This window comes from Mytilus edulis, chromosome 7 (genome assembly GCF_963676685.1).
Source record: "Mytilus edulis chromosome 7, xbMytEdul2.2, whole genome shotgun sequence".
Lineage (NCBI taxonomy): Eukaryota > Metazoa > Mollusca > Bivalvia > Mytilida > Mytilidae > Mytilus > Mytilus edulis.
In genome coordinates this window covers 86,491,429-86,517,959 of record NC_092350.1, presented here as the reverse complement: position 1 = coordinate 86,517,959, position 26,531 = coordinate 86,491,429, and the positions used below count along the sequence as shown (strand labels likewise).

Here is a 26,531-nt window from a genome sequence, read left to right as displayed (position 1 = left end):
TATTCTTATCACATGATTGGAGTATAAAACAACGTAGTATTCTTATCACATGATTGGGGTATAAAACAACGTAGTATTCTTATCACATGATTGAGGTGTAAAACAACGTAGTATTCTTATCACATGATTGGGGTATAAAACAACGTAGTATTCTTATCACATGATTGGGTATAAAACAACGTAGTATTCTTATCACATGATTGGGGTATAAAACAACGTAGTATTCTTATCACATGATTGGGTATAAAACAACGAAGTATTCGTATCACATGATTGGGGTATAAAACAACGTAGTATTCTTATCACATGATTGGGTATAAAACAACGTAGTATTCTTAACACATGATTGGGGTATACAACAACGTAGTATTCTTATCACATGATTGGAGTATAAAACAACGTAGTATTCTTATCACATGATTGGAGTATAAAACAACGTAGTATTCTTATCACATGATTGGGGTATAAAACAACGTAGTATTCTTATCACATGATTGAGGTGTAAAACAACGTAGTATTCTTATCACATGATTGGGGTATAAAACAACGTAGTATTCTTATCACATGATTGGCATGATTGGGGTATAAAACAACATAGTATTCTTATCACATGATTGGGGTATAAAACAACGTAGTATTCTTAACACATGATTGGGGTATACAACAACGTAGTATTCGTATCACATGGTTGGGGTATAAAACAACGTAGTATTCTTATCACATGATTGAGGTGTAAAACAACGTAGTATTCTTATCACATGATTGGGGTATAAAACACAACGTAGTATTCTTAACACATGATTGGGGTATACAACAACGAAGTATTCGTATCACATGATTGGGGTATAAAACAACGTAGTATTCTTATCACATGATTGGGGTATAAAACAACGTAGTATTCTTATCACATGATTGGAGTATAAAACAACGTAGTATTCTTATCACATGATTGGAGTATAAAACAACGTAGTATTCTTATCACATGATTGGGGTATAAAACAACGTAGTATTCTTATCACATGATTGGAGTATAAAACAACGTAGTATTCTGATCACATGATTGGGGTATATTCTTATAAGTTATCACATGATTGAATTGGGGTTAAAAAAAACGTAGTATTCTTATATTATTTTGAGTTCATATGTTCAAAAAACATGAAGCCTAAGTTTGCATATATTCATATACAATGTACATGTATGTACAATTACAGTTTTGCATCAAGGGGTTCGATCATGCATATTAAGGGCATACGATAGTTTTGATCCCGTATTTACAGTTCGATGAAATTTCCATATATAGGCTATTTTCTGCCTGATTAAATCAAATATGTAATAAAAAATATACCTTCATGTGCTACTTTTTTAGTAAAATGAAATAAAAATTTTGTATATTTGCTTAAAATTCGGATTGGTGGCGGTATTTTTCCTTTCGAAATAAAGTCATAACTTTTTTTTTTAAAAAGATAAACACAAATTGTTTTTTGTTAAATAATTTGTAATTTCTGTATTTGATAAGTATCCTAAGAAAATATATATGGATTTTTTTCTTCAGAAATAACTCATATTTATCAAATGGTCATGAATTGAGAAAAAAACGTCATTTTTGCTGTACAAATGTATATTTATCAAAATTAATAAAATTGCACTATTTACAGTTTTATAAAATTTGGTCCTTTTAATCTCCCTGCAAAATGAAACAAAATGTCGTTTTAAAAAATAGAGGTCCATGCACTCGTTTTCAAATTAAATCCAATCCCCCCACCCCCTGATTTGCCACTGTTGCTGTCACTAAATTTGTAATTTTAAGTAAATTTTGCAGTTTTTGGCTATAATCTTTAATCTTGAATATTATTGAAGATAAATATAAAAATGTTCAGCAATGTAAGATCTACAAAAAAGTTATATGACCAAAATTGTCAATTGACCCCTCAAGAAGTTAATGCCTCTTATAGACAATTGTACACTATTCGTTCATCATAAAATCATGAAAATTGAGAATGGAAATGGAGAATATGTCAAAGAGACAACAACCGGACCAAAGAGCAGATAACAGCCAAAGGCCACCAATGTTTGCCAACATTTAAAAAACCTCTCCTCTGAAACTACTGGGCGTAATACTTCTTAACTTTCACTGAATGTTCCTTACGGCCTAGCCATAATCAGATGTGCATTTTGTGTTTCACATGAAGTCAAAAATGAGTATCATGAGTATCACGGGACACCTCAGGAAAAAACTCTTTTAATATTTTGGTTCAAAAATGGTTTAAATTATGAAAAATAGCCATCATTAGACTAACACTGGAAGCATTTATATAATTACAAATGTACATGCAGCTTTTTGAAGAAATATTTAATATTTTTATCAAACATTTTTTGTTAAATAAATTGTGTTTAAAAACTGTCTAATTTTTTTCGAGCCTGCAACTTTTGTTGCAGAAAGCTCGACATAGGGATAGTGATCCGGAGGCGGCGGAGGCTGCGGAGGCGGCACAGGCTGCGGAGGCGGCGGTGTTAGCTCACTTTTTAAAAGCTAAATATATTAGAAGGTGGAAGACCTGGATGCTTCATATTTTGTATATACATGTAGATGCCTCATGTTACGAAGGTTCTGTCAGTCACATGTCCATTGTCCTTGACCTCATTTTCATGGTTCAGTGACCACTTGAAAAAAAAGTTCTGATTTTTATACGACCACAAAAATTTTAATTTTTTGTCGTATATTGCTATCACGTTGGCGTCTGCGTCATCGTCGTCGTCCGAATACTTTTAGTTTTCGCACTCTAACTTTAGTAAAAGTGAATAGAATTCTATGAAATTTTAACACAAGGTTTATGACCACAAAAGGTTGGGATTGATTTTGGGAGTTTTGATCCCAACATTTTAGGAATTAGGGGCCAAAAAGGGCCCAAATAAGCATTTTTTTGGTTTTCGCACAATAACTTAAGTTTAAGTATATAGAAATCTATGAAATTTTGACACAAGGTTTATGACCACAAAAGGAAGGTTGGGATTGATTTTGGGAGTTTTGGCTCTAACAGTTTAGGAATTAGGGACCAAAAAGGGGCCCAAGTAAGCATTATTCTTGGTTTTCGCACCATAACTTTAGTTTCTATGAAATTTAAACACAAGGTTTATGACCACTAAAGGAAGGTTGGGTTTGATTTTCGGAGTTTTGGTCCCAACAGTTTAGGAATAAGGGCCCCAAAGGGTTCAAAATTGAACTTAGTTTGATTTCATCAAAAATTGAATAATTGGGGTTCTTTGATATGCCGAATCTAACTGTGTATGAAGATTCTTAATTTTTGGTCCCGTTTTCAAATTGGTCTACTATTAAGGTCCAAAGGGTCCAAAATTAAACTTAGTTTGATTTTGAGAAAAATTGAATCCTTGGGGTTCTTTGATATGCTGAATCTAAAAATGTACTTAGATTTTTGATTATTGGCCCAGTTTTCAAGTTGGTCCAAATCGGGTCCAAATTAAACTTTGTTTGATTTCATCAAAAATTGAATAATTGGGGTTCTTTGATATGCCAAATCTAACTGTGTATGTAGATTCTTAATTTTTAGTCCCGTTTTCAAATTGGTCTACATTAAAGTCCAAAGAGTCTAAAATTAAACTAAGTTTGATTTTAACAAAAATTGAATTCTTGAGCTTTTTTGTTATGCTGAATCTAAACATGTACTTAGATTTTTTATTATGGGCGCAGTTTTCAAGTTGGTTCAAATCAGGATCCAAAATTATTATATTAAGTATTGTGCAATAGCAAGAAATTTTCAATTGCACAGTATTCAGCAATAGCAAGAAATCTTCAATTGCACAGTATTGTGCAACATGTGCAATAGCAAGAAATTTTCAATTGCACAGTATTGCGCAATAGCAAGAAATCTTCAATTGCACAGTATTGTGCATTACTATAGCAAATATTTTCAATTGCACAGTATTGCGCAATAGCAATAAATATCTAATTGCACAATATTGTGCAATAGCAAGAAATTTTCAATTGATTGGAGTTATCTTTTTTTGTCCAGAATAGTAGTTGAATCAACTTAAATCATTGTTTTATACAATATACAATGTATATTCACTTTTACTACCAACTGATAAATTAAAACAATCTTTACCATTCAGTGATAACAAGCACCTTTTGTTGCATTTTAATATTTTATGATGTATTTAAATGAGTAGTTATTGTTGCAAACTCCATTAGAAATTTGAATTGAGATCAGTTTTGGAAAAAGGGAAAGGGGGATGTGAAAAAAAATGGGGGGGGGGGGTTTAAATTTTTCTCATTTCAGATTTCATAAATAAAAAGAAAATTTCTTCAAACATTTTTTTGAGAGGATTAATATTCAACAGCATAGTGAATTGCTCAAAGGAAAAAAAAGTATTTTAAGTTCATTAGACCACATTCATTCTGTGTCAGAAACCTATGCTGTGTCAACTATTTAATCACAATCCAAATTTAGAGCTGAATCCAGCTTGAATGTTGTGTCCATACTTGACCCAACCGTTCAGGGTTCAATCTCTGCGGTCGTATAAAGCTGCGCCCTGCGGAGCATGTGGTTTGTAATGTTAAATTCTCTCTTACTGTAAGTAATAGGATAACTATATTTAGTATGTGCGTACCTTGCAAGGTCCTCATGCCCCGCAGACAGTTTTCACTTGATCTCGACCTCATTTCATGGATCAGTGAACAAGGTTAAGTTTTGGTGGTCAAGTCCATATCTCAGATACTATAAGCAATAGGTCTAGTATATTTGGTGTATGGAAGGACTGTAAGGTGTACATGTCCAACTGGCAGGTGTCATCTGACCTTGACCTCATTTTCATGGTTCAGTGGTTATAGTTAAGTTTTTTTGTTTTGGTCTGTTTTTCTCATACTTTATGCAACACGTTTTCTATATTTGTTGTATGGAATGATTGTAAGGTGTACATGTCTAGCGGGCAGATGTCATCTAATTTTAACCTCATTTTTGTCGAGCCTGCAACTTTTGTTGCAGAAAGAGTTAATTCAAGCTCGACATAGGGATAGTGATCTGGCGGCGACGGTGGTAGCTACGGCGGCGGCGGTGTTAGCTCACTTCTTAAAAGCTATATATTTTAGAAGGTGGAAAACCTGGATGCTTCATATTTTGTATATATATGCCTCATGTTACGAAGTTTCCGTCAGTCACATGTCCATTGTCCTTGACCTCATTTTCATGGTTCAGTGACCACTTGAAAAAAAAGTTCTGATTTTTTGTAATGATAAATTCTCTCTTACTGTAAGTAATAGGATAACTATATTTACAATGTAGTATGTACGTACCTTGCAAGGTCCTCATGCCCGGCAGACAGTTTTCACTTGACCTCGACCTCATTTCATGGATCAGTGAACAAGGTTAAGTTTTGGTGGTCGTCCATATCTCAGATACTATAAGCAATAGGTCTAGTATATTTGGTGTATGGAAGGACTGTAAGGTGTACATGTCCAACTGGCAGGTGTCATCTGACCTTGACCTCATTTTCATGGTTCAGTGGTTATAGTTAAGTTTTTGTGTTTTGGTCTGTTTTTCTCATACTTTATGCAATAGGTTTACTATATTTGTTGTATGGAATGATTGTAAGGTGTACATGTCTAGCGGGCAGATGTCATCTGATCTTAAACTCATTTTCATGGTTCAGTGGTTATAGTTAAGTTTTTGTGTTTTGGTCTGTTTTTCTCATACTTTATGCAATAGGTTTACTATATATTTTGTTCATTGTTGTTGTATGGAATGACTGTAAGGTGTACATATCTAGTGGATAGATGTCATCTGACCTTGACCTCATTTTCATGGTTCAGTGGTCAAAGTTAAGTTTTTGAGTTTTGGTCTTTTTATCTAATACTATATGTCATAGGTCAACTATATTTGGTGTATGGAAATATTTTATGATCTATATGTCAGTGGTGCAGGTTTCATTTGACCTTGATCTGGTTTTCACGGTTCAATGCTCAGTGTTAAGATTTTGTGTTTTGGTCTTTTTTCTTAATATAAACTATACATGCTATAATCAATAGGTCAACTATATTTGTTGAATGGATGCATTGTTAGCTGTACATGTCTGCCTGGCATATGGTTCAACTGACCTTGACCTCATTTTCATGGTTCAGGTTAAGTTTATGTGACAGTCGTAATAAAGCTTTATATTTAGGAGTATCAACATAATATCAATGATTAGTAAAGAAGGCGAGACATTTCAGTGTGTGCACTCTTGTTATTTTCATGGTTCAGTGGTCATGGTGGTTATACATGTAGTTGAGTTTTTGTGTTTTGGTCTGTTTTTCTCATACTTTATGCAATAGGTTTACTATATTTGTTGTATGGAATGATTGTAAGATGTACATGTCTAGCGGGCAGATGTCATCTGACCTTGACCTCATTTTTATGGTTCAGTGGTCAAAGTTAAGTTTTTGAGTTTTGGTCTTTTATCTGATACTATATGTCATAGGTCAAGACAACTATATTTGGTGTATGGAAATATTTTATGATCTATATGTCAGTCGTGCAGGTTTTATTTGACCTTGACCTGGTTTTCACGGTTCATTGCTCAGTGTTAAGTTTTTGTGTTAAACTATAAACTATAAGCAATATGTCAGCCAAATTTGTTGTATGGAAGCATTGTTAGCTGTACATGTCTGCCTGGCATATGGTTCATGTTAAGTTTATGTGACAGTCGTAATAAAGCTTTATATTTAGGAGTATCAACATAATATCAATGATTAGTAAAGAAGACGAGACATTTCAGTGTGTGCACTCTTGTCTTTAAAGGTTACCTTTAAGACTAGTGGTCACCAGTTTCAGATATTTTGGTCATTGACAAAGACTACACAATATGTTTAGAATTATTGAATATCAAACATTTCAATTGGAAAAAAAAATGACAAGAACATTTTGACTGACCTTTGAAATATTTGTGTATAGACTATTGATTTTATTTGTGCATGATTTGTATCTATACTTGTGTTTTTACATACCTGTCAACCTCTGAAAATGAAAAGTCAGGTCATGACCTGCATTGAGAAAAAAAATCTCAGGTCATAACGCGCATGACATTTTGCGGGCTCAATTGAAGAACAAAAATATGTTTACATATAATTTATATAGTCAATATGTATATGAAACAGTTAGAACATGTATACAAGTTTATTTCAGACTATTGTTATATTCCATAGTAGCAGACTTGGCATTCTTTAAAAGAACTGCACTTGGTTTCAGTTCATAGCAATGCAAATGTGTATTCATTTTACAAGAAAGAAGAGCACACAGTGTATCCTTATTAAGATCAGCCCTACACTCTGTAGCTATTTTCTTTACTAAAGAAAATGCCCTCTCACTGTCTGCATTGCTGTTTGGCAAAACCAGTAATGTTTTAGCAAGTTTTGACAAAACAAAAAATCTTGGCTTGTTTTCAACTACCACTTTGTTATTTTCAACTGAAAGGGCCCTCTTTACTATTTGGGTGGTTTTAGTTTTTCCACAGGAATAACCTGAAGCTATTTCACAGCTCAGGTAAACAGTCCTACATTTTGACTTTTGGTTACATTGAAAAAGACCGATAAAACCGAAGGTCGCATTACTTCTAAATACCGGAAACAATTCCGGTCAGAAATCCGGGTGAAACGGGTAATGTTAGAAATTCCCGGGACCCGCCGGGTAAAGAAAAACTCCCGGGTGAGAGGTGAAAATAACGGGTGTCACCCGCAAAAAACGGGTGAGTTGACAGGTATGTTTTTAATTATTACGAAGGATCAAAATCGGAGATTGAATGGAAAAGGCACACTGTTCATTGTATCTAGTTTAAAATCTCATACCGTATTTCATGCATTCAAAATTTATGACAACACACTCGACCTCGATGAGTCGAACCTCAGATGAGTCGAATACTTTGGTCCGGTCCCTTCGATTTCGACACAACGAGGTTGGACTGTAGTTCTATTAAAGTTTGTTTTGTGCCTTTGTGATGTCATTTACCAGATAAAGGGGATCGCCTGTATTCTAGTTCTATTAAAGTTAGTTTTGTGCCTTTGTAACGTCATTTACCATGTTTACCAGATAAAGGGGATCGCCTGTATTCTAGTTCTATTAAAGTCCGTTTTGTGCCTTTGTGATGTCATTTACCAGACAGAGGGGATCGCCTATATTCTAGTTCTATTAAAGTTCGTTTTGTGCCTTTGTGACGTCAATTACCAGATAAAGGGGATCGCCTGTATTCTAGTTCTATTAAAGTCCGTTTTGTGCCTTTGTGATGTCATTTACCAGATAAAGGGGATCGCCTGTATTCTAGTTCTATTAAAGTTCGTTTTGTGCCTTTGTGATGTCATTTACCAGATAGAGGGGGATCGCCTGTATTCTAGTTCTATTAAAGTTCATCAAGCATCTGTAATCGTCATTATGCAGGATTAACTAGAAATAATATTTGTTCCTTAAGTACCTGATTACAATTCCCATACAACAACAGTGCTGATTATCATTTATAAGAATTTAATTTGCTGAATAATATGTGCAATCCGTAGCATTATCATTTTTTCAACCATAGGAATGGAAGAAATATCAAATAAAAATGATTTTCTTATAGTTGTGACCTGTTATCGATTTAAGAGATATATCTTATCACACTGCAAGGAGTAAGATACGAAAAACGTAATACAAAAACTGATTTAATTCGATTGGCTTATCCAGCATCATATGACGATATCTATTATGTTTACATGATTTAAATTTGATGTTAACGTTTATTTGCAGATTGTTATTGACCTGTGGCAGCTGGTATTAACGCCATGATGACACCCTTTGAAATAAGCTGAAGTTAGAAATGGAGTTTTATGAAGGATAATTTGTAGTTGTTAACAGTTTCAGGACTAGAACCAACAGACTTCTGTTTGGGACTTTGGGTATTTAATCATACTCGGTATATATATATCTCTGATGTATAGGTGTAAGTGTCTCTTTTTGGACATTCACTACATCAAGTCTTTTTATAAGTAATATATAAAATCTTATTAGCTTTGATGGCATGAGCCAAAGAATAAAAACATTGTCATTGCAACAGCTAAACAGACATTATTTCCGGTGATCAAACTTGCTAAAGGGGAGATAATCAAATTAACTTTCTTCAATATACTGTTCATATATAGTCTGTGTCTTGTCAGTGACTAACAGGTAGATAGATATTGTTTCTGGTCTAACATTTTAGAGGGGAGATAATCAAATTAATTTTATTAAGGAATGACTGTAATGTTTTTTCTGTCCATGAAGAAATAACATTAAAAATTTGGTGCACACTGAATAACGTGCGTAGCGGGTTATTTAATAGTGTGCACCACATTTTTTTATGTTATTTTAAATAGACAGAAAAAATATCACAGTCATTTCTTATAATTTAATTCTAAATTCCATTTTAAGCTGTAGAAAACCATGAAAAAAAGTTGATAACATCACGGTCACATGACTAAATTATGTATATGGGCTCATAACAAAATAACATCAGCCAATCAGAAGACGCGTTACATCCAAAATTAAATCATTTCTATATACTGTCCATTTGACCATGTGCCTTGTCTGTGTAACAGTTGGACAGATATTGTTTCTGGTGGTCTAACATGTTCAAGGGGAGATAATCAAATCAACCTACTTCAATATACTGTCTGTATGTCCATGTGTCTTGTCAGTGCAACAGCTGGACAGATATTGCGTCTGGTGGTCTAACATGTTAAAGGGGAGATTTACTTCTATACTGTTCGTTTGACCATGTACCTTGTCAGTGTAATAGCTGGACAGATATTATTTCTGGTGGTCTAACATAGTTAAAGGGGAGATTATCAAATTAATTTACTTCTATATACTGTCCTTTTGACCATGTACCTTGTCAGTGTAACAGCTGGACAGATATTGTTTCTGATGGGCTAACATGTTAAAGGGGAGATAATCAAATTATTTTTTTTCAGAATGCAGGTTGCAGTCTTGTAATTGACTGCTCCATAGTCTTACATGCAAAACAGCTGATCTTTGAAAATAAAAAAATAAAAAATGCTACATAGAAAAAAAATTTCATGTCCATATCATGGGGGTGGTATGTACTAATGTGAAATTGTGATTTAATCGAAAAAAAAGTGGGTCATGCCATGAAGAATAAAAGGTTACGTAATCCTGAAGTCAAAACATTTTTTTTTCTACTTTCTGTTTTCTGTTTTAACTAGGCCGCACCACTTCCAGTAAACATGACATCCTTCCACTTTCATGGATTGATATTCTAAAAAAGATGCTAGATTTTTTTAATGTCTATATATATATTTCAATTCAGCATAAACCTATAATCAAACAGAAAAAATTGAGTTCAGAAAAAAATGAAAAAAAATGCACAATTTTGTTTCCCTCCATGTTTTGAAATGCACCAGAAACTGGAGTTGTAATACAAGACTGGTACCTATACTGTCCATATGTATGTGTGCCTTATCAGTGTAAGGGCTGGACAGATATTGTTTCTAGTGGTCTTAACATGTTAAAGGGGAGATAATCAAATTAACTTACTTCGATATAACTAAATATGTATGTGTGCCTTGTCTGTGTAACAGTTGGACAGATATTGTTTCTGGTGGTCAAACATGTTAAAGGGGAAATAATCAAATCAACTTACTTCAATATACTGTCTGTATGGCCATGTGCCTTGTCAGTGCAGCTGGACAGATATTGTTTCTAGTGGTCTAAACATGTTAAAGGGGAGATAATCAAATCAACTTACTTCAGTATACTGTCTATATGTCCATGTACCGTGTCAGTGAAACAGCTGGACAGATATTGTTTCTGGTAGTCTAACATGTTAAAGGGGAGATAATCAAATTAATTTACTTCTATATACTGTCCTTTTAACTATGTACCTTGTCAGTGTAATAGCTGGACAGAGATTAATTCTGGTGGTCTACCATGTTAAAGGGGAGATAATCACATTAATTTACTTCTATATACTGTCCTTTTGACCATGTACCTTGTCAGTGTAACAACTGGACAGATATTATTTCTGGTGGTCTAACATGTTAAAGGGGAGATAATCAAATTAACTTTTTTCAGAATACTGTCCATATGTAAATGTGCCTTGTCAGTGTAACGGCTGCACAGATATTGTGTCTGGTGGTCTAAACATGTTAAAGGGGAGATAATCAAATTTACTTACTTCAGTATACTGTCTATATGTCCATGTACCTTGTCAGTGAAACAGCTGGACAGATATTGTGTCTGGTGGTCTAACATGTTAAAGGGGAGAGAATCAAATCAACTTACTTCAATATACTGTCTATATGTCCATGTACCTTGTCAGTTAAACAGCTGGACAGATATTGCGTCTGGTGGTCTAACATGTTAAAGGGAGATAATCAAATCAACTTACTTCAGTATACTGTCTATATATGTCCATGTACCTTGTCAGTGAAACAGCTGGACAGATATTGTGTCTGGTGGTCTAACATGTTAAAGGGGAGATAATCAAATTAACTTTTTTCAGAATACTGTCCATATGTATATGTGCCTTGTCAGTGTAACGGCTGCACAGATATTGTGTCTGGTGGTCTAAACATGTTAAAGGGGAGATAATCAAATTAACATACTTCAATATACTGTCTATATGTCCATGTACTTTGTCAGTGTAATAGCTGGACAGAGATTATTTCTGGTGGTCTAACATGTTAAAGGGGTGATAATCAAATCAACTTACTTCAATATACTGTCTATATGTCCATGTACCTTGTCGTTGTAACAACTGGATATATATTGTTTATGGTAAACTAAAGTTTACATGTTAAAGGGGAGATAATAAAATCAACTGTCTTTAGTAAATTTATGTCTGTATGCCTTGTCAACCCTTTACTTCTTCACAGATGATGGATACATTAACCTTTACACAGTGGAGAAAAGGTATGGCCAAAATCAATGGTTAAAATATTAGTCAAAGAATTTAAACTAATATTTATATTTGAAATGTGTTCTTTTCTTTTTTTGCAGGATATAATGGAAGATTGGGATGAGGTAAGATTTTCTTCTTAAAGTTCGATAGTCATGTGACCTATTTTTGTCTTTAAACTGTACAGAAAGGTACATGTGTGTAGTTCATTGTATTCATAGAGGGAAAAAAGAAGAAAATCAAAATGACAAGAGTTATAAGAATTGTGATGGACAAAATTTCAAGGAGTAAACCTGATACATTATACAGCGTCAAAAGTTTTTGTGTTTTCTCCAAAAACTCTGAAATTACAAACAGTAATTTCACTGTCTTGGTCAGTTGTTGTCACTGGATTTGAGAAGTAAACTGTAAAAGTAGACATCATAAGTAGAATAACTCAGACTATAAAAAGCAGTTTGTTGATTTGAATTATGACATTTGTAATACATTATTATGTGCAGGAGAGAAATGCTTAAGCTTTGTTTTACTTACAGAAACTTTGTACAGCTGCTGAGTATGGAAATCTTAAAGATGTGGAATTATCTTTGAGGAATGGAGCTAATTTGGAATATAAAAGTGGTTATGTAAGTGAAGTAGAAATAATTAAAATATATAAAGATATTTACTTACAGTTTACACAAGGTCAATGATATATAAATCTATAAAAATCAGATGAACGTTTTAATTACGTTCTATCAAGGAAATATTAAGTTTCTCAATGATCAAAATTAGTGTTTGTCAAACTGCTATATATATCCAATGAAATTTTTCTGATAAAGTGTGTAGTTCAAGTTTTTATATTTTTGTCAAAGGGTCAAGGTCAATATTTTGTCAACATTTTATGAAAACTAAACAAGCCAAATTAATTTCAGTCGAGGTGTTTGGTACCACTTTAATGAATGTTGGTTCTAACCATTCATCTGATCACGCTCTGGTCATTTAAGTTTGTTTTGTATTTATATCAGGTGAAATATGTTAAAGTTCCACATGGACGATCGAAACAGGTGTTAATTACTGGTCATCAGAAACATGTCATTTTAAATGTTATACAAACAAGTATGTATGAAATCAGATAATAAAACACTCCTGTAGTGATCATGACATGTGACACCTGATAATAAAACACTCCTGTAGTGAACATGACATGTGACACCTGATCATACATCTTTCATTGACCACTTCTGTAGTGAACATGACATGTGACACCTGATCTTACAACATTCATTTACCACTCATGTAGAGAATATGACATGTGACACCTGATTATACATCATTCATTTACCACTCCTGTACTGAACATGACATGTGACACCTGATCATACATCTTTCATTGACCACTTCTGTAGTGAACATGACATGTGACACCTGATCATACAACATTCATTTACCACTCCTGTACTGAACATGACATGTGACACCTGATCATATAACATACATTTACTACTCCTCTACTGAACATGACATGTGACACCTGATCATACAACATTAATTTACCACTCCTGTACTGAACATGACATGTGACACCTGATCATACATCATTCATTTACCTCCTCAGTACTGAACATGACATGGGACACCTGATCATACATCATTCATTTACCACTCCTGTACTGAACATGACAATTGACACCTGATCATACAACATTCATTTACCACTTCAATACTAAACATGACATGTCATATCTGATCTTATCATATACATTAACCACTCCTGTACTGAACAACATATATTTACCACACCTGTACTAAACATGACATAGGTAACTTGGTAACATGTGACATAGCGATGACATACTTACACCAACATGTGACATAGCAATAACACTCTTATACTCAACTCCGACATGTGCCATAGCAATGACACTCTTATACTTAACACCAACACTTGACATAACCAAGACATGCTTATCCTCAGCAGCAATATATGCATAGCACTGACACTGTTTTACTAAACACCATCATTTGACCTAGCCATGACATTCTTATTCTTAACACCAACATGTGACATTCATGGACACTCTTATACTCACCACCAACATGTCACATAGCAATGACACTCTTATATTTAAAAGAAACATGTGATATAGCAATGACATCCTTATACTCAGCACCAACATGTCACATAGCAATAACACTCTTATACTCAACACCAACATGTGACATAGCAATGTCACTCTTATTCTCAGCACCAACATGTGACATAGCAATAACACTCTTATACTCAACACCAACATGTGACATATCAATGACACTCTTATACTCAACACCAACATGTGACATATCAATGACCCTCTTATACTCAGCATCAACATGTGACATAGCAATAACACTCTTATACTCAACAGCAATATGTTACATATCACTGACACTCTTATACTCAGCATTAACATGTGACATTGCAATAACACTCTTAAACTCAGCACCAACATGTGACATAGCAATGTCACTCTTATTCTCAGCATCGACATGTGATATAACAATAACACTCTTATACTCAACACCAACATGTGTTATAGCAATGGCACTCTTATACTCAGCACCAACATAAGACATATCAATGACACTCTTATACTCAGCATCGACATGTGACATAGCAATAACACTCTTATACTCAGCACCAACGTGTGACATAGCAATGGCACTTTTATTCTCAACACCAACATGTGACATATCAATGCCACTCTTATACTCAGCATCAACATGTGACATAGCAATAACACTCATATACTCAGCATCAACATGTGACATAGCAATAACACTCTTATACTCAGCACCAACATGTGACCTAGCAATGACACTCTTACACTCAACACCAACATGTCTCATAGCAATGGCACTCTTATACTCAGCACCAACATGTGACATATCAATGACACTCTTAAACTCAGCATCAACATTTGACATAGCAATGGCACTCTTTTACTCAACAGCAATATGTGACATATCACTGACACTCTTATACTCAGCACCAACATGTGACATATCAATGACACTCTTATACTCAGCATCAACATGTGACATTGCAATAACACTTTTAAACTCAGCACCAACATGTGACATAGCAATGTCACTCTTATTCTCAGCATCGACATGTGATATAACAATAACACTCTTATACTCAACACCAACATGTGTCATAGCAATGGCACTCTTATACTCAGCACCAACATGTGACATAGCAATGGCACTCTTATTCTCAACACCAACATAAGACATATCAATGACACTCTTATACTCAGCATCGACATGTGACATAGCAATAACACTCTTATACTCAGCACCAACATGTGACATAGCAATGGCACTCTTATTCTCAACACCAACATGTGACATATCAATGGCACTCTTATACTCAGCATCAACATGTGACATAGCAATAACACTCATATACTCAGCATCAACATGTGACATAGCAATAACACTCTTATACTCAGCACCAACATGTGACCTAGCAATGACACTCTTACACTCAACACCAACATGTGTCATAGCAATGGCACTCTTATACTCAGCACCAACATGTGACATATCAATGACACTCTTATACTCAGCATCAACATTTGACATAGCAATGGCACTCTTTTACTCAACAGCAATATGTGACATATCACTGACACTCTTATACTCAGCACCAACATGTGACATATCAATGACACTATTATACTCAACACCAACATGTGACATATCAATGACACTCTTATACTCAGCATCGACATGTGACATAGCAATAACACTCTTATACTCAACAGCAATATGCTACATATCACTGACACTCTTATACTCAGCACCAACATGTGACATATCAATGACACTCTTATACTCAGCATCAACATGTGACATAGCAATAACACTCTTATACTCAGCACCAACATGTGACCTAGCAATGACACTCTTATACTCAACACCAACATGTGTCATAGCAATGGCACTCTTATACTCAGCACCAACATGTGACATATCAATGACACTCTTATACTCAGCATCAACATGTGACATAGCAATAACACTCTTATGCTCAGCACCAACATGTGACATATCAATGGCACTCTTATACTCAACACCAACATGTGACATATCAATGGCACTCTTATACTCAACAGCAACATGTGACATAGCAATAACACTCTTATACTCAGCACCAACATGTGACATACCAATAGCACACTTATACTCAGCACCAACATGTGACCTAGCAATGACACTCTTATACTCAACACCAACATGTGTCATAGCAATGGCACTCTTATACTCAGCACCAACATGTGACCTAGCAATGACACTCTTATACTCAACACCAACATGTGTCATAGCAATTGCACTCTTATACTCAGCACCAACATGTGACAAAGCAATGACACTCTTATTCTCAACACCAACATGTGACATAGCAATAACACTCTTATACTCAGCATCGACATGTGACATAGCAATAACACTCTTATACTCAACACCAACATGTGACATAACAACGGCACTCTTATACCCAGCACCAACATGTGACATATCAATGACACTCTTATACTCAGCATCAACATGTGACCTAGCAATGACACTATTATACTCAACATCAACATGTGACATAGCAATGGCACTCTTATTCTCAACACCAACATGTGACATATCAATGGCACTCTTATACTCAACACCAACATGTGACATATCAATGACACTCTTATACTCAGCATCAACATGTGACCTAGCAATGACACTCTTATACTCAACACCAACATGTGACATAGCAATGGCACTCTTATTCTCAACACCAACATGTGACATATCAATGACACTCTTATACTCAGCACTAACATGTGACATATCAATGGCACTCTTATACTCAGCATCAACATGTGACATAGCAATAACACTCTTATACTCAGCACCAACATGTGATATATCAATAACACTCTTATACTTAGCACCAATATGTGACATAGCAATGGCACTCTTTTACTCAACACCAATATGTTACATAGCAATGACACTCTTACACTACTCACAAACATGCAACATATCACATTTATAGGCAACGCAAACAAAAAGTACAAACACAGCTTATTGAAGTTTTGCACTTATACTCAACACAACATACACCATTACTATATTACCCTGATACACAGCAACACATATGATATGAAGCAACTTCAGTGTTCTAGCCAACATTTGAAAAGGGCAGGGTGCTAGTCAGAAAAAGGGCAATTTTATGGTAAATGTCATTGAAAAAAGGGCAATTTTACCCGTTAATTAATATCACTGAAAAAAGGCAATTATTTAAGCCTCATAATTAATAAACACATAACTTTTATTATGCATTCTTTAAATTCGAGTTTCAGTTAAAATGTAATATATTTCAATACTTTTGGCACAATTTTATATGTTTGACTTCATAAATCTATGGTCATGATGCTGTTACCATTTTAGGAAGCTGTTTCCTTCTTATTATATAGTTTCTGTTACAATACCAGTCTCACCAAGTTTGTAAACAAATATTGTGAATTTTTTATGCTTCATTGCACCTGATAGATCAGTTAATGGAAGTAAAGATGCAAAATATAATTTTCAAAATATTTATTTTTGAAGTGAAAATAATTTAAATTAAATGTTCTAATATGCATTTGCATTAAATTAATTTTATATTTAATCCTTTTAGGCCAACTAAAATTAATTAGTAGATTCATCCAAATTTTTGAAAAAAATGGGGCGGGTGGGAGGATTTTATTTTTTAAATTTTATTTCATATATGAAACTTTGTTGTCACGTGTTATTCATATATGCAATTTTAATAATAAGCTTATATCATGAAAACACATGCATAAGGTATTGTGTATAAGACAATAACAATCAAAACCAAGGAGTAACCAAAAACCATAAAACCAAAAGACATTTACATCAACAGTTACAAAATAATAAATAAGAAACAACACGAACTCCACTAAAAACCAGGAATGAAATCAGGTTCTCCTAAAGGGTACGCATTTCCTGCAACTTATATGGCACCTGTCGTGTTATTTCTTTGTTCAGTGCGGTAATGATGGAAGGTTATTATGACTGAGGGAGAATATCAGATATGATTTCTGACACACTTTTGTCATAATGGCAAATCAGCTCATGATGGCGACCATAAAATTTCTTGAGTGATGACCTTAATTTGATTGATTTATAGCCCTGTCTTAGCAACTTTTGAGAAAGCAGTATTCAACAAAATCAACGTACTTTGAGCTATAGCTCTAGAATAACGTATGTATTGAGACACATATACTCCATATGCTGGTGACGCTTTTCAAATTCGTAAATATATATCTTTGATTGGCAACCACTATTCTACATTATTATATAAAGTGGGGTCTCATTTTATTCGTAACACAGAACTGAATCAGATAGTAAAGGTTTTATTTTGTTTCTTGACAAAAAATTATTTTGTAAACATCTGATTTTAATGAGAAGTTGATGAGAACAAGTTGTGTTAACATTTTTAGTCAGATAATGTAAATTCTACAGATCTAATGTAAAACATCTTTTAAAAATAACAAATACTTGACAGAATTATATAAAGTGGGGTCTTATTTTTCTTGTTTTTTCCTACTGAATCAGAAAATATAACTTGTTTTAATGTTTCTTGAAAAAAAGTTTTTTTTTTACTTTGATCATTCTACTGAATCATCGTTTATCAGACAGATTTATAATGGACAACAAATATTTGTTAGAATTATATAAAGTGAGGTCTCATTTTAATTGTCTTGTCCAGCTGAGTCCATTGATATAAATATTGTTTATGTTTCTCGATAAAAGTTTTTTTTTGAACCTGACAGTTCTGATGGAAGTTCTGACATCTCACAATAAAACATGTTGTTTATTTGTTGTTTATGTAGAATATAAATACAAGTGTGACTGGTCATTTTATTCAGTTTTGACCACTGATTCATGTGATATATATTTTGTTTATATTTATTACACAACATTGTCCAGTTTATGACACAAGTTTTGATGTCTGTTATATGTTGATATTACAGTGGGGACAGACACCATTAATGTGGGCGGCTGAGGAAGGACACCTGGAGGTAGTGATGTACCTGGTCAGTCACGGCAGTCAATTAGAGGCCACATCCACCAAGGTAATGATAGATATAATGACCTTACTCTGACCAAACATCACTTTATACAGAATCTACACAAAATCATGTTGTTAATCAGACAGGTTTAATGGACAACAAATATTTGTTAGAATTATAAAAAGTGGGGTCTCATTTTATTCGTAACACAGAACTGAATCAGATAGTAAAGGTTTTATTTTGTTTCCTGACAAAAAGTTATTTTGTTAACATCTGATTTTGATGAGAAGTTGATGAGAACAAGTTGGGTAAACATTTTTAGTCAGATAATGTTAATTCTACAGATTTAATGTAAAACATCTTTCAAAAATAACAAATACTTGACAGAATTATATAAAGTGGGGTCTTATTTTTCTTGTCTCTTCGTACTGAATCAGAAAATATAACTCGTTTTTATGTTCCTTGAAAAAAAGTTTTTTTTTAACCTGACAGTTCTGATGGAAGTTCTGACATCTCACAATAAAACATGTTGTTTATTTGTTGTTTATGTAGAATATAAATACAAGTGTGACTGGTCATTTTATTCAGTTTTGACCACTGATTCATGTGATATATATTTTGTTTATATTTATTACACAACATTGTCCAGTTTATGACACAAGTTTTGATGTCTGTTATATGTTGATATTACAGAGTGGACAGACACCATTAATGTTGGCGGCTGAGGAAGGACACCTGGAGGTAGTGATGTACCTAGTCACTCACGGCAGTCAGTTAGAGGCCACAGACAGGGTAATGATAGATATAATCACCTTACTCTGACCAAACACAACTTTATACAGAATCTACACAAAATCATGTTGTTAATCAGACAGATTTAATGGACAACAAATATTTGTTAGAATTATATAAAGGGGGGTCTCATTTTATTCGTAACACAGAACTGAATCAGATAGTAAAGGTTTTATTTTGTTTCCTGACGAAAAAATAGTTTGTAAACATCTGATTTTAATGAGAAGTTGATGAGAACAAGTTGTGTTAACATCTTTAGTCAGATAATATTAATTCTACAGATCTAATGTAAAACATCTTTTAAAAATAACAAATACTTGACAGAATTATATAAAGTGGGGTCTTATTTTTTTTGTTTCTTTGTACTGAATCAGAAAATATAACTCGTTTTTAATGTTTCTTGAAAAAAGTTTTTTTTTTAACCTGACAGTTCTGATGGAAGTTCTGACATCTCACAATAAAACATGTTGTTTATTTGTTGTTTATGTAGAATATAAATACAAGTGTGACTGGTCATTTTATTCAGTTTTGACCACTGATTCATGTGATATATATTTTGTTTATATTTATTACACAACATTGTCCATTTTATGACACAAGTTTTGATGTCTGTTATATGTTGATATTACAGGATGGATGGACACCATTAATGTTGGCGGCTGCGGGAGGACACCTGGAGGTATTGATGTACCTCATCAGTCAGGGCAGTCAGTTAGAGGCCACATCCACCAGGGTAATGATAGATATAATAACCTTACTCTGACAAAACTCAACTTTATACAGAATCTACACAAAATTATGTTGTTAATCAGACAGGTTTAATGGACAACAAATATTTGTTAGAATTATATAAAATGGGGTCTCATTTTATTCGTAACACAGAACTGAATCTGATAGTAAAGGTTTATTTTGTTTCCTGACAAAAAATTATTTTGTAAACATCTGATTTTAATGAGAAGTTGATGAGAACAAGTTGTGTTAACATCTTTAGTCAGATAATGTTAATTCTACAGATCTAATGTAAAACATCTTTTAAAAATAACAAATATTTGACAGAATTACATAAAGTGGGGTCTTATTTTTCTTGTCTCATCGTACTGAATCAGAAAATATAACTTGTTTTATGTTTCTTGAAAAAAAGTTTTTTTTTTTCACTTTGATTATTCTACTGAATCATTGTTAATCAGACGGGTTTAATGGAGACCTAATATTTGAGAGAATTATATAAAGTGGGGTCTTATTTTTCTTGTCTTTTCGTACTGAATCAGAAAATATAACTCGTTTTAATGTTTCTTGATTTTTTTTTTTTTTTCAACTTTGATTATTCTACAGACATGACAGAATCTACATAAAATCATGTTGTTAATCAGACATGTTAAATGGACAACAAATACTTGTTAGACTTATATTAAATAGGGTTTGCTATTATTTTTACCTGTTTTGTAGAACTGAATCAGAAAATATATATTTAGTTTATATATCATTTTTGTATATCTTAATCTACCATTTATCAGTTTATACATAAGTATAATTGGATATTTTCTTCTCTGATGTTATATTTCTTACATTTTGATAAATTGTTTGACACCTCTCTTGATTTATTATCACACACCATTAACATGTTTATATTTTTATATTGTTATAGCTTGGACAAACAGCTTTACATCTTGCTGCTCAGTATGGACAGATTGATGTAACAAAATGGCTAACAGATCAAGGATGTAGTCCGTGGGTGAAATCAAAACAGGTAATATTCAGTTTTCTTTTTTATTCGCTATCTTTCTTAACAAAAAATGTATACATTTTAAATTGATATATAGAACAAAAATTCACTTGATATTATGTGAACAAAGTATTTAACATTAATCAAACCAACCCACAGACAACACTTTAATTCACCAATCAAATCTTTACACACGGACAAATAATCAAAGTATTTAACATGGTGCAGTCACTTGATTCACAAACATTAATCAGACCAACCCACAGACCACACTTTAAATCACCAATCAACACAGACAAATAATCAAAGTTTTTAACATGGTGTAGTCACTAGATTTACAAACATTAATCATACCAACCCACAGACCACACTTTAAATCACCAATCATATCTTAACACACGGACAACTAATCAAAGTATTTAACATGGTGTAGTCACTTGATTTACAAACATTAATCATACCAACCCACAGACCACACTTTAAATCACCAATCAACACGGACAAATAATCAATGTATTCAACATGGTGTAGTTACTTGATTTACAAACATTAATCAGACCAACCCACAGACCACACTTTAAATCACCAATCAACACGGACAAATAATCAGAGTATTTAACATGGTGTAGTCACTTGATTTACAAACATTAATCATACCAACCCACAAACCATACTTTAAATCACCAATCAACATGGACAAATAATCAAAGTATTTAACATGGTGCAGTCACTTGATTTACAAACATTAATCAAACCAACCCACAAACCACACTTTAAATCACCAATCATATCTTAACACACGGACAACTAATCAAAGTATTTAACATGGTGTAGTTACTTGATTTACAAACATTAATCAGACCAACCCACAGACCACACTTTAAATCACCAATCAACACGGACAAATAATCAGAGTATTTAACATAGTGTAGTTACTTGATTTACACACATTAATCAAACCAACCCACAGACCATACTTTAAATCACCAATCAACACGGACAAATAATCAGACTATTTAACATGGTGCAGTCGCTTGATTTACAAACATTAATCAGACCAACCGACAGACCACACTTTAAATCACCAATCAACACGGACAAATAATCAAAGTATTTAACATGGTGTAGTCACTAGAATTACAAACATTAATCAAACCAACCCACAGACCACACTTTAAATCACCAATCAACACAGACAAATAATCAAAGTATTTAACATTGTGTAGTCACTAGAATTACAAACATTAATCAAACCAACCCACAGACCACACTTTAAATCACCAATCAACACAGACAAATAATCAAAGTATTTAACATGGTGTAGTCACTTTAAATCACCAATCAACACGGACAAATAATCAAAGTATTTAACATGGTGTAGTCACTAGAATTACAAACATTAATCAAACCAACCCACAGACCACACTTTAAATCACCAATCAACACAGACAAATAATCAAAGTATTTAACATGGTGTAGTCACTAGAATTACAAACATTAATCAAACCAACCCACAGACCACACTTTAAATCACCAATCAACACAGACAAATAATCAAAGTATTTAACATGGTGTAGTCACTTGATTTACAAACATTAATCATACCAACCCACAGACCACACTTTAAATCACCAATCAACACAGACAAATAATCAAAGTATTTAACATGGTGTAGTCACTTTAAATCACCAATCAACACGGACAAATAATCAAAGTATTTAACATGGTGTAGTCACTAGAATTACAAACATTAATCAAACCAACCAACAGACCACACTTTAAATCACCAATCAACACGGACAAATAATCAAAGTATTTAACATGGTGCAGTCACTTGATTTACAAACATTAATCAGACCAACCCACAGACCACACTTTAAATCACCAATCAACACAGACAAATAATCAAAGTTTTTAACATGGTGTAGTCACTTGATTTACAAACATTAATCATACCAACCCACAGACCACACTTTAAATCACCAATCATATCTTAACACACGGACAACTAATCAAAGTATTTAACATGGTGTAGTCACTTGATTTACAAACATTAATCATACCAACCCACAGACCACACTTTAAATCACCAATCATATCTTAACACAAGGACAATTAATCAAAGTATTTAACATGGTGTAGTTACTTGATTTACAAACATTAATCAGACCAACCCACAGACCACACTTTAAATCACCAATCAACACGGACAAATAATCAGAGTATTTAACATGGTGTAGTCACTTGATTTACAAACATTAATCATACCAACCCACAAACCATACTTTAAATCACCAATCAACACGGACAAATAATCAAAGTATTTAACATGGTGCAGTCACTTGATTTACAAACATTAATTAAACCAACCCACAAACCACACTTTAAATCACCAATCATATCTTTAACACACGGACAACTAATCAAAGTATTTAACATGGTGTAGTTACTTGATTTACAAACATTAATCAGACCAACCCACAGACCACACTTTAAATCACCAATCAACACGGACAAATAATCAAAGTATTAAACATGGTGTAGTTACTTGATTTACAAACATTAATCAGACCAACCCACAGACCACACTTTAAATCACCAATCAACACGGACAAATAATCAAAGTATTTAACATGGTGTAGTCACTTGATTTACACACATTAATCAAACCAACCCACAGACCATACTTTAAATCACCAATCAACACGGACAAATAATCAGAGTATTTAACATGGTGCAGTCGCTTGATTTACAAACATTAATCAGACCAACCGACAGACCACACTTTAAATCACCAATCAACACAGACAAATAATCAAAGTATTTAACATGGTGTAGTCACTTGATTTACAAACATTCATCATACCAACCCTAAGACCACACTTTAAATCACCAATCAACACGGACAAATAATCAAAGTATTTAACATGTTGTAGTCACTTGATTTACAAACATTAATCATACCAACCCACAGTCCATACTTTAAATCACCAATCAACACAGACAAATAATCAAAGTATTTTACATGGTACAGTCACTTTATTTAAGACCAACCCACAGACAACACTTTAAATCACCAATCAACAGGGACAAATAATCAAAGTATTTAACATGGTGTAGTCACTAGAATTACAAACATTAATCAGACCAACCCATAGACCACACTTTAAATCACCAATCAACACAGACAAATAATCAAAGTATTTAACATGGTGCAGTCACTTGATTAACATGAGTCATAAAAACTGATAAACCATAATTCAAACAATGTCAACAAAGGGATACCCAATCAAAGCATGGCAATACAATGATCACCTAGCAATCACTACAAACACACCTTCCACCAATCATACATTACAAACACACCTTCCACCAATCATACATTACAAACACACCTTCCACTAATCATACATTACGAACACATCTTCCACCAATCATACATTACAAACACACCTTCCTCATCTTCCACCAATCATACATTACAAACAAACCTTCCACCAATCATACATTACAAACACATCTCCCACCAAACATACATTACAAACACACCTTCCACATCTTCCACCAATCATACATTACAAACAAACCTTCCACCAATCATACATTACAAACACATCTTCCACCAATCATACATTACAAACACATCTTCCACCAATCATACATTACAAACACATCTTCCACCAATCATACATTACAAACACAACTTCCACCAATCATACACTTCAATCATACCTTTCAACAATCACACACTACCACCAATCATACACTACCAACACACCTTCCACCAATCATACACTACCAAAATACCTTCCACCATTTATACACTACTCACATACCCTCTACTTATTTCACACTACCAACATACCCTCCACAAATCATACACTACCAACATACCTTCCACCAATCATAAGTTACTAACATACTTTCCACCAATCATACACTACCAACATACATTCCACAAATCTTACACTACCAACATACCTTCCACCAATCATAAATTACTAACATACCTTCAATCAATCAGACACTACCAACATACTTTCAACTAATCATACCCTGTTGACAACTCCTTGTCCTATGGTAAAGATACACATTTTTTACCACAAATTATTTACAGCTGAGCCCACAGAGATGGCTCCCATTTCAATGATGTCTAGATTATTCATGTTCTTAAACAGTAAAATCTCAATTATTTGTTCATGTATCTCTTTATTATGTCACTTCATGTTTGTTGTTGGTTTAGGTTGACTGGTTTTATGTCAAGTATTGTATAGGTAAAGTTATTACACCAATTGCCTTTTATTTAAAGAAGATTTGTATAATTGATAAAAGACTTTTTGATTGTATTTCAGGGTAAGACTCCTTATGATATGGTAACAATAGGAAGCTATTATTCTGAAGAGAATAAAAGGAAGAAGAAAGAAGTGATGGACTTCCTAAAGGTAAATATTCTGTCTTAATTAATAAGAGATATTTACAAATATGTTGACAGATTGTTAGAGACACAACAGACTTGGTACATTGAAGTTACAATAAAACGGTTGCCTGTTGTTTTCAATGTCATTGTAGTATTTGTTGTCAGTTAACAATGTACCCGGTAGTTGACAATTCCAAGCTTGTTGCCTAATACAGATGTTGGCATATGCAAAAGACAAATGTTTGAAATCAGTGTCTCATCTGTTGGAGGTAGCAATAAACAGTTAAGGAAAATTTTAAAATTTGCCCTTATAAATTTTACCATCCCCTTTTCATTGCTTTCTTGCAATATCAAGCTTACTGTTTGTGTCATGTATGGGCATATGTATGTAATCAGAATCTTCCATAGAATTTATATCTAGTATATAAAATGGTAAAATATAATTTCTTTGGGGTGTATCCATGGCAACAATCTGCTTTTATTTGTTATAAAATATTGCAAAAAGGGGGGAAAAGCTGTTACATATTTCCCCAAAATTTGGCTAAAAGTAGGATTTCAATCGCTTGAAGTAATACCTTTTCTGAAACTTTGCACATATATC

The 26,531-nt window shown here is 33.5% G+C and overlaps 1 protein-coding gene across 1 annotated transcript in view; it reads left to right on the top strand.

Annotated features, from left to right (window-relative positions):
- LOC139482708 (uncharacterized) overlaps positions 1 to 26,531 on the top strand; it is an 83,993-nt gene that overhangs the window by 6,277 nt on the left and 51,185 nt on the right. The window contains exons 2-8 of the mRNA XM_071266773.1: positions 8,766 to 8,931; positions 12,015 to 12,038; positions 12,447 to 12,536; positions 19,692 to 19,790; positions 20,422 to 20,523; positions 21,436 to 21,537; positions 25,866 to 25,955. Of these exons, the coding sequence (XP_071122874.1) occupies positions 12,021 to 12,038; positions 12,447 to 12,536; positions 19,692 to 19,790; positions 20,422 to 20,523; positions 21,436 to 21,537; positions 25,866 to 25,955 (501 nt within the window). The 5' untranslated portion in view covers positions 8,766 to 8,931; positions 12,015 to 12,020. The remainder of the gene's footprint in view (positions 1 to 8,765; positions 8,932 to 12,014; positions 12,039 to 12,446; positions 12,537 to 19,691; positions 19,791 to 20,421; positions 20,524 to 21,435; positions 21,538 to 25,865; positions 25,956 to 26,531) is intronic.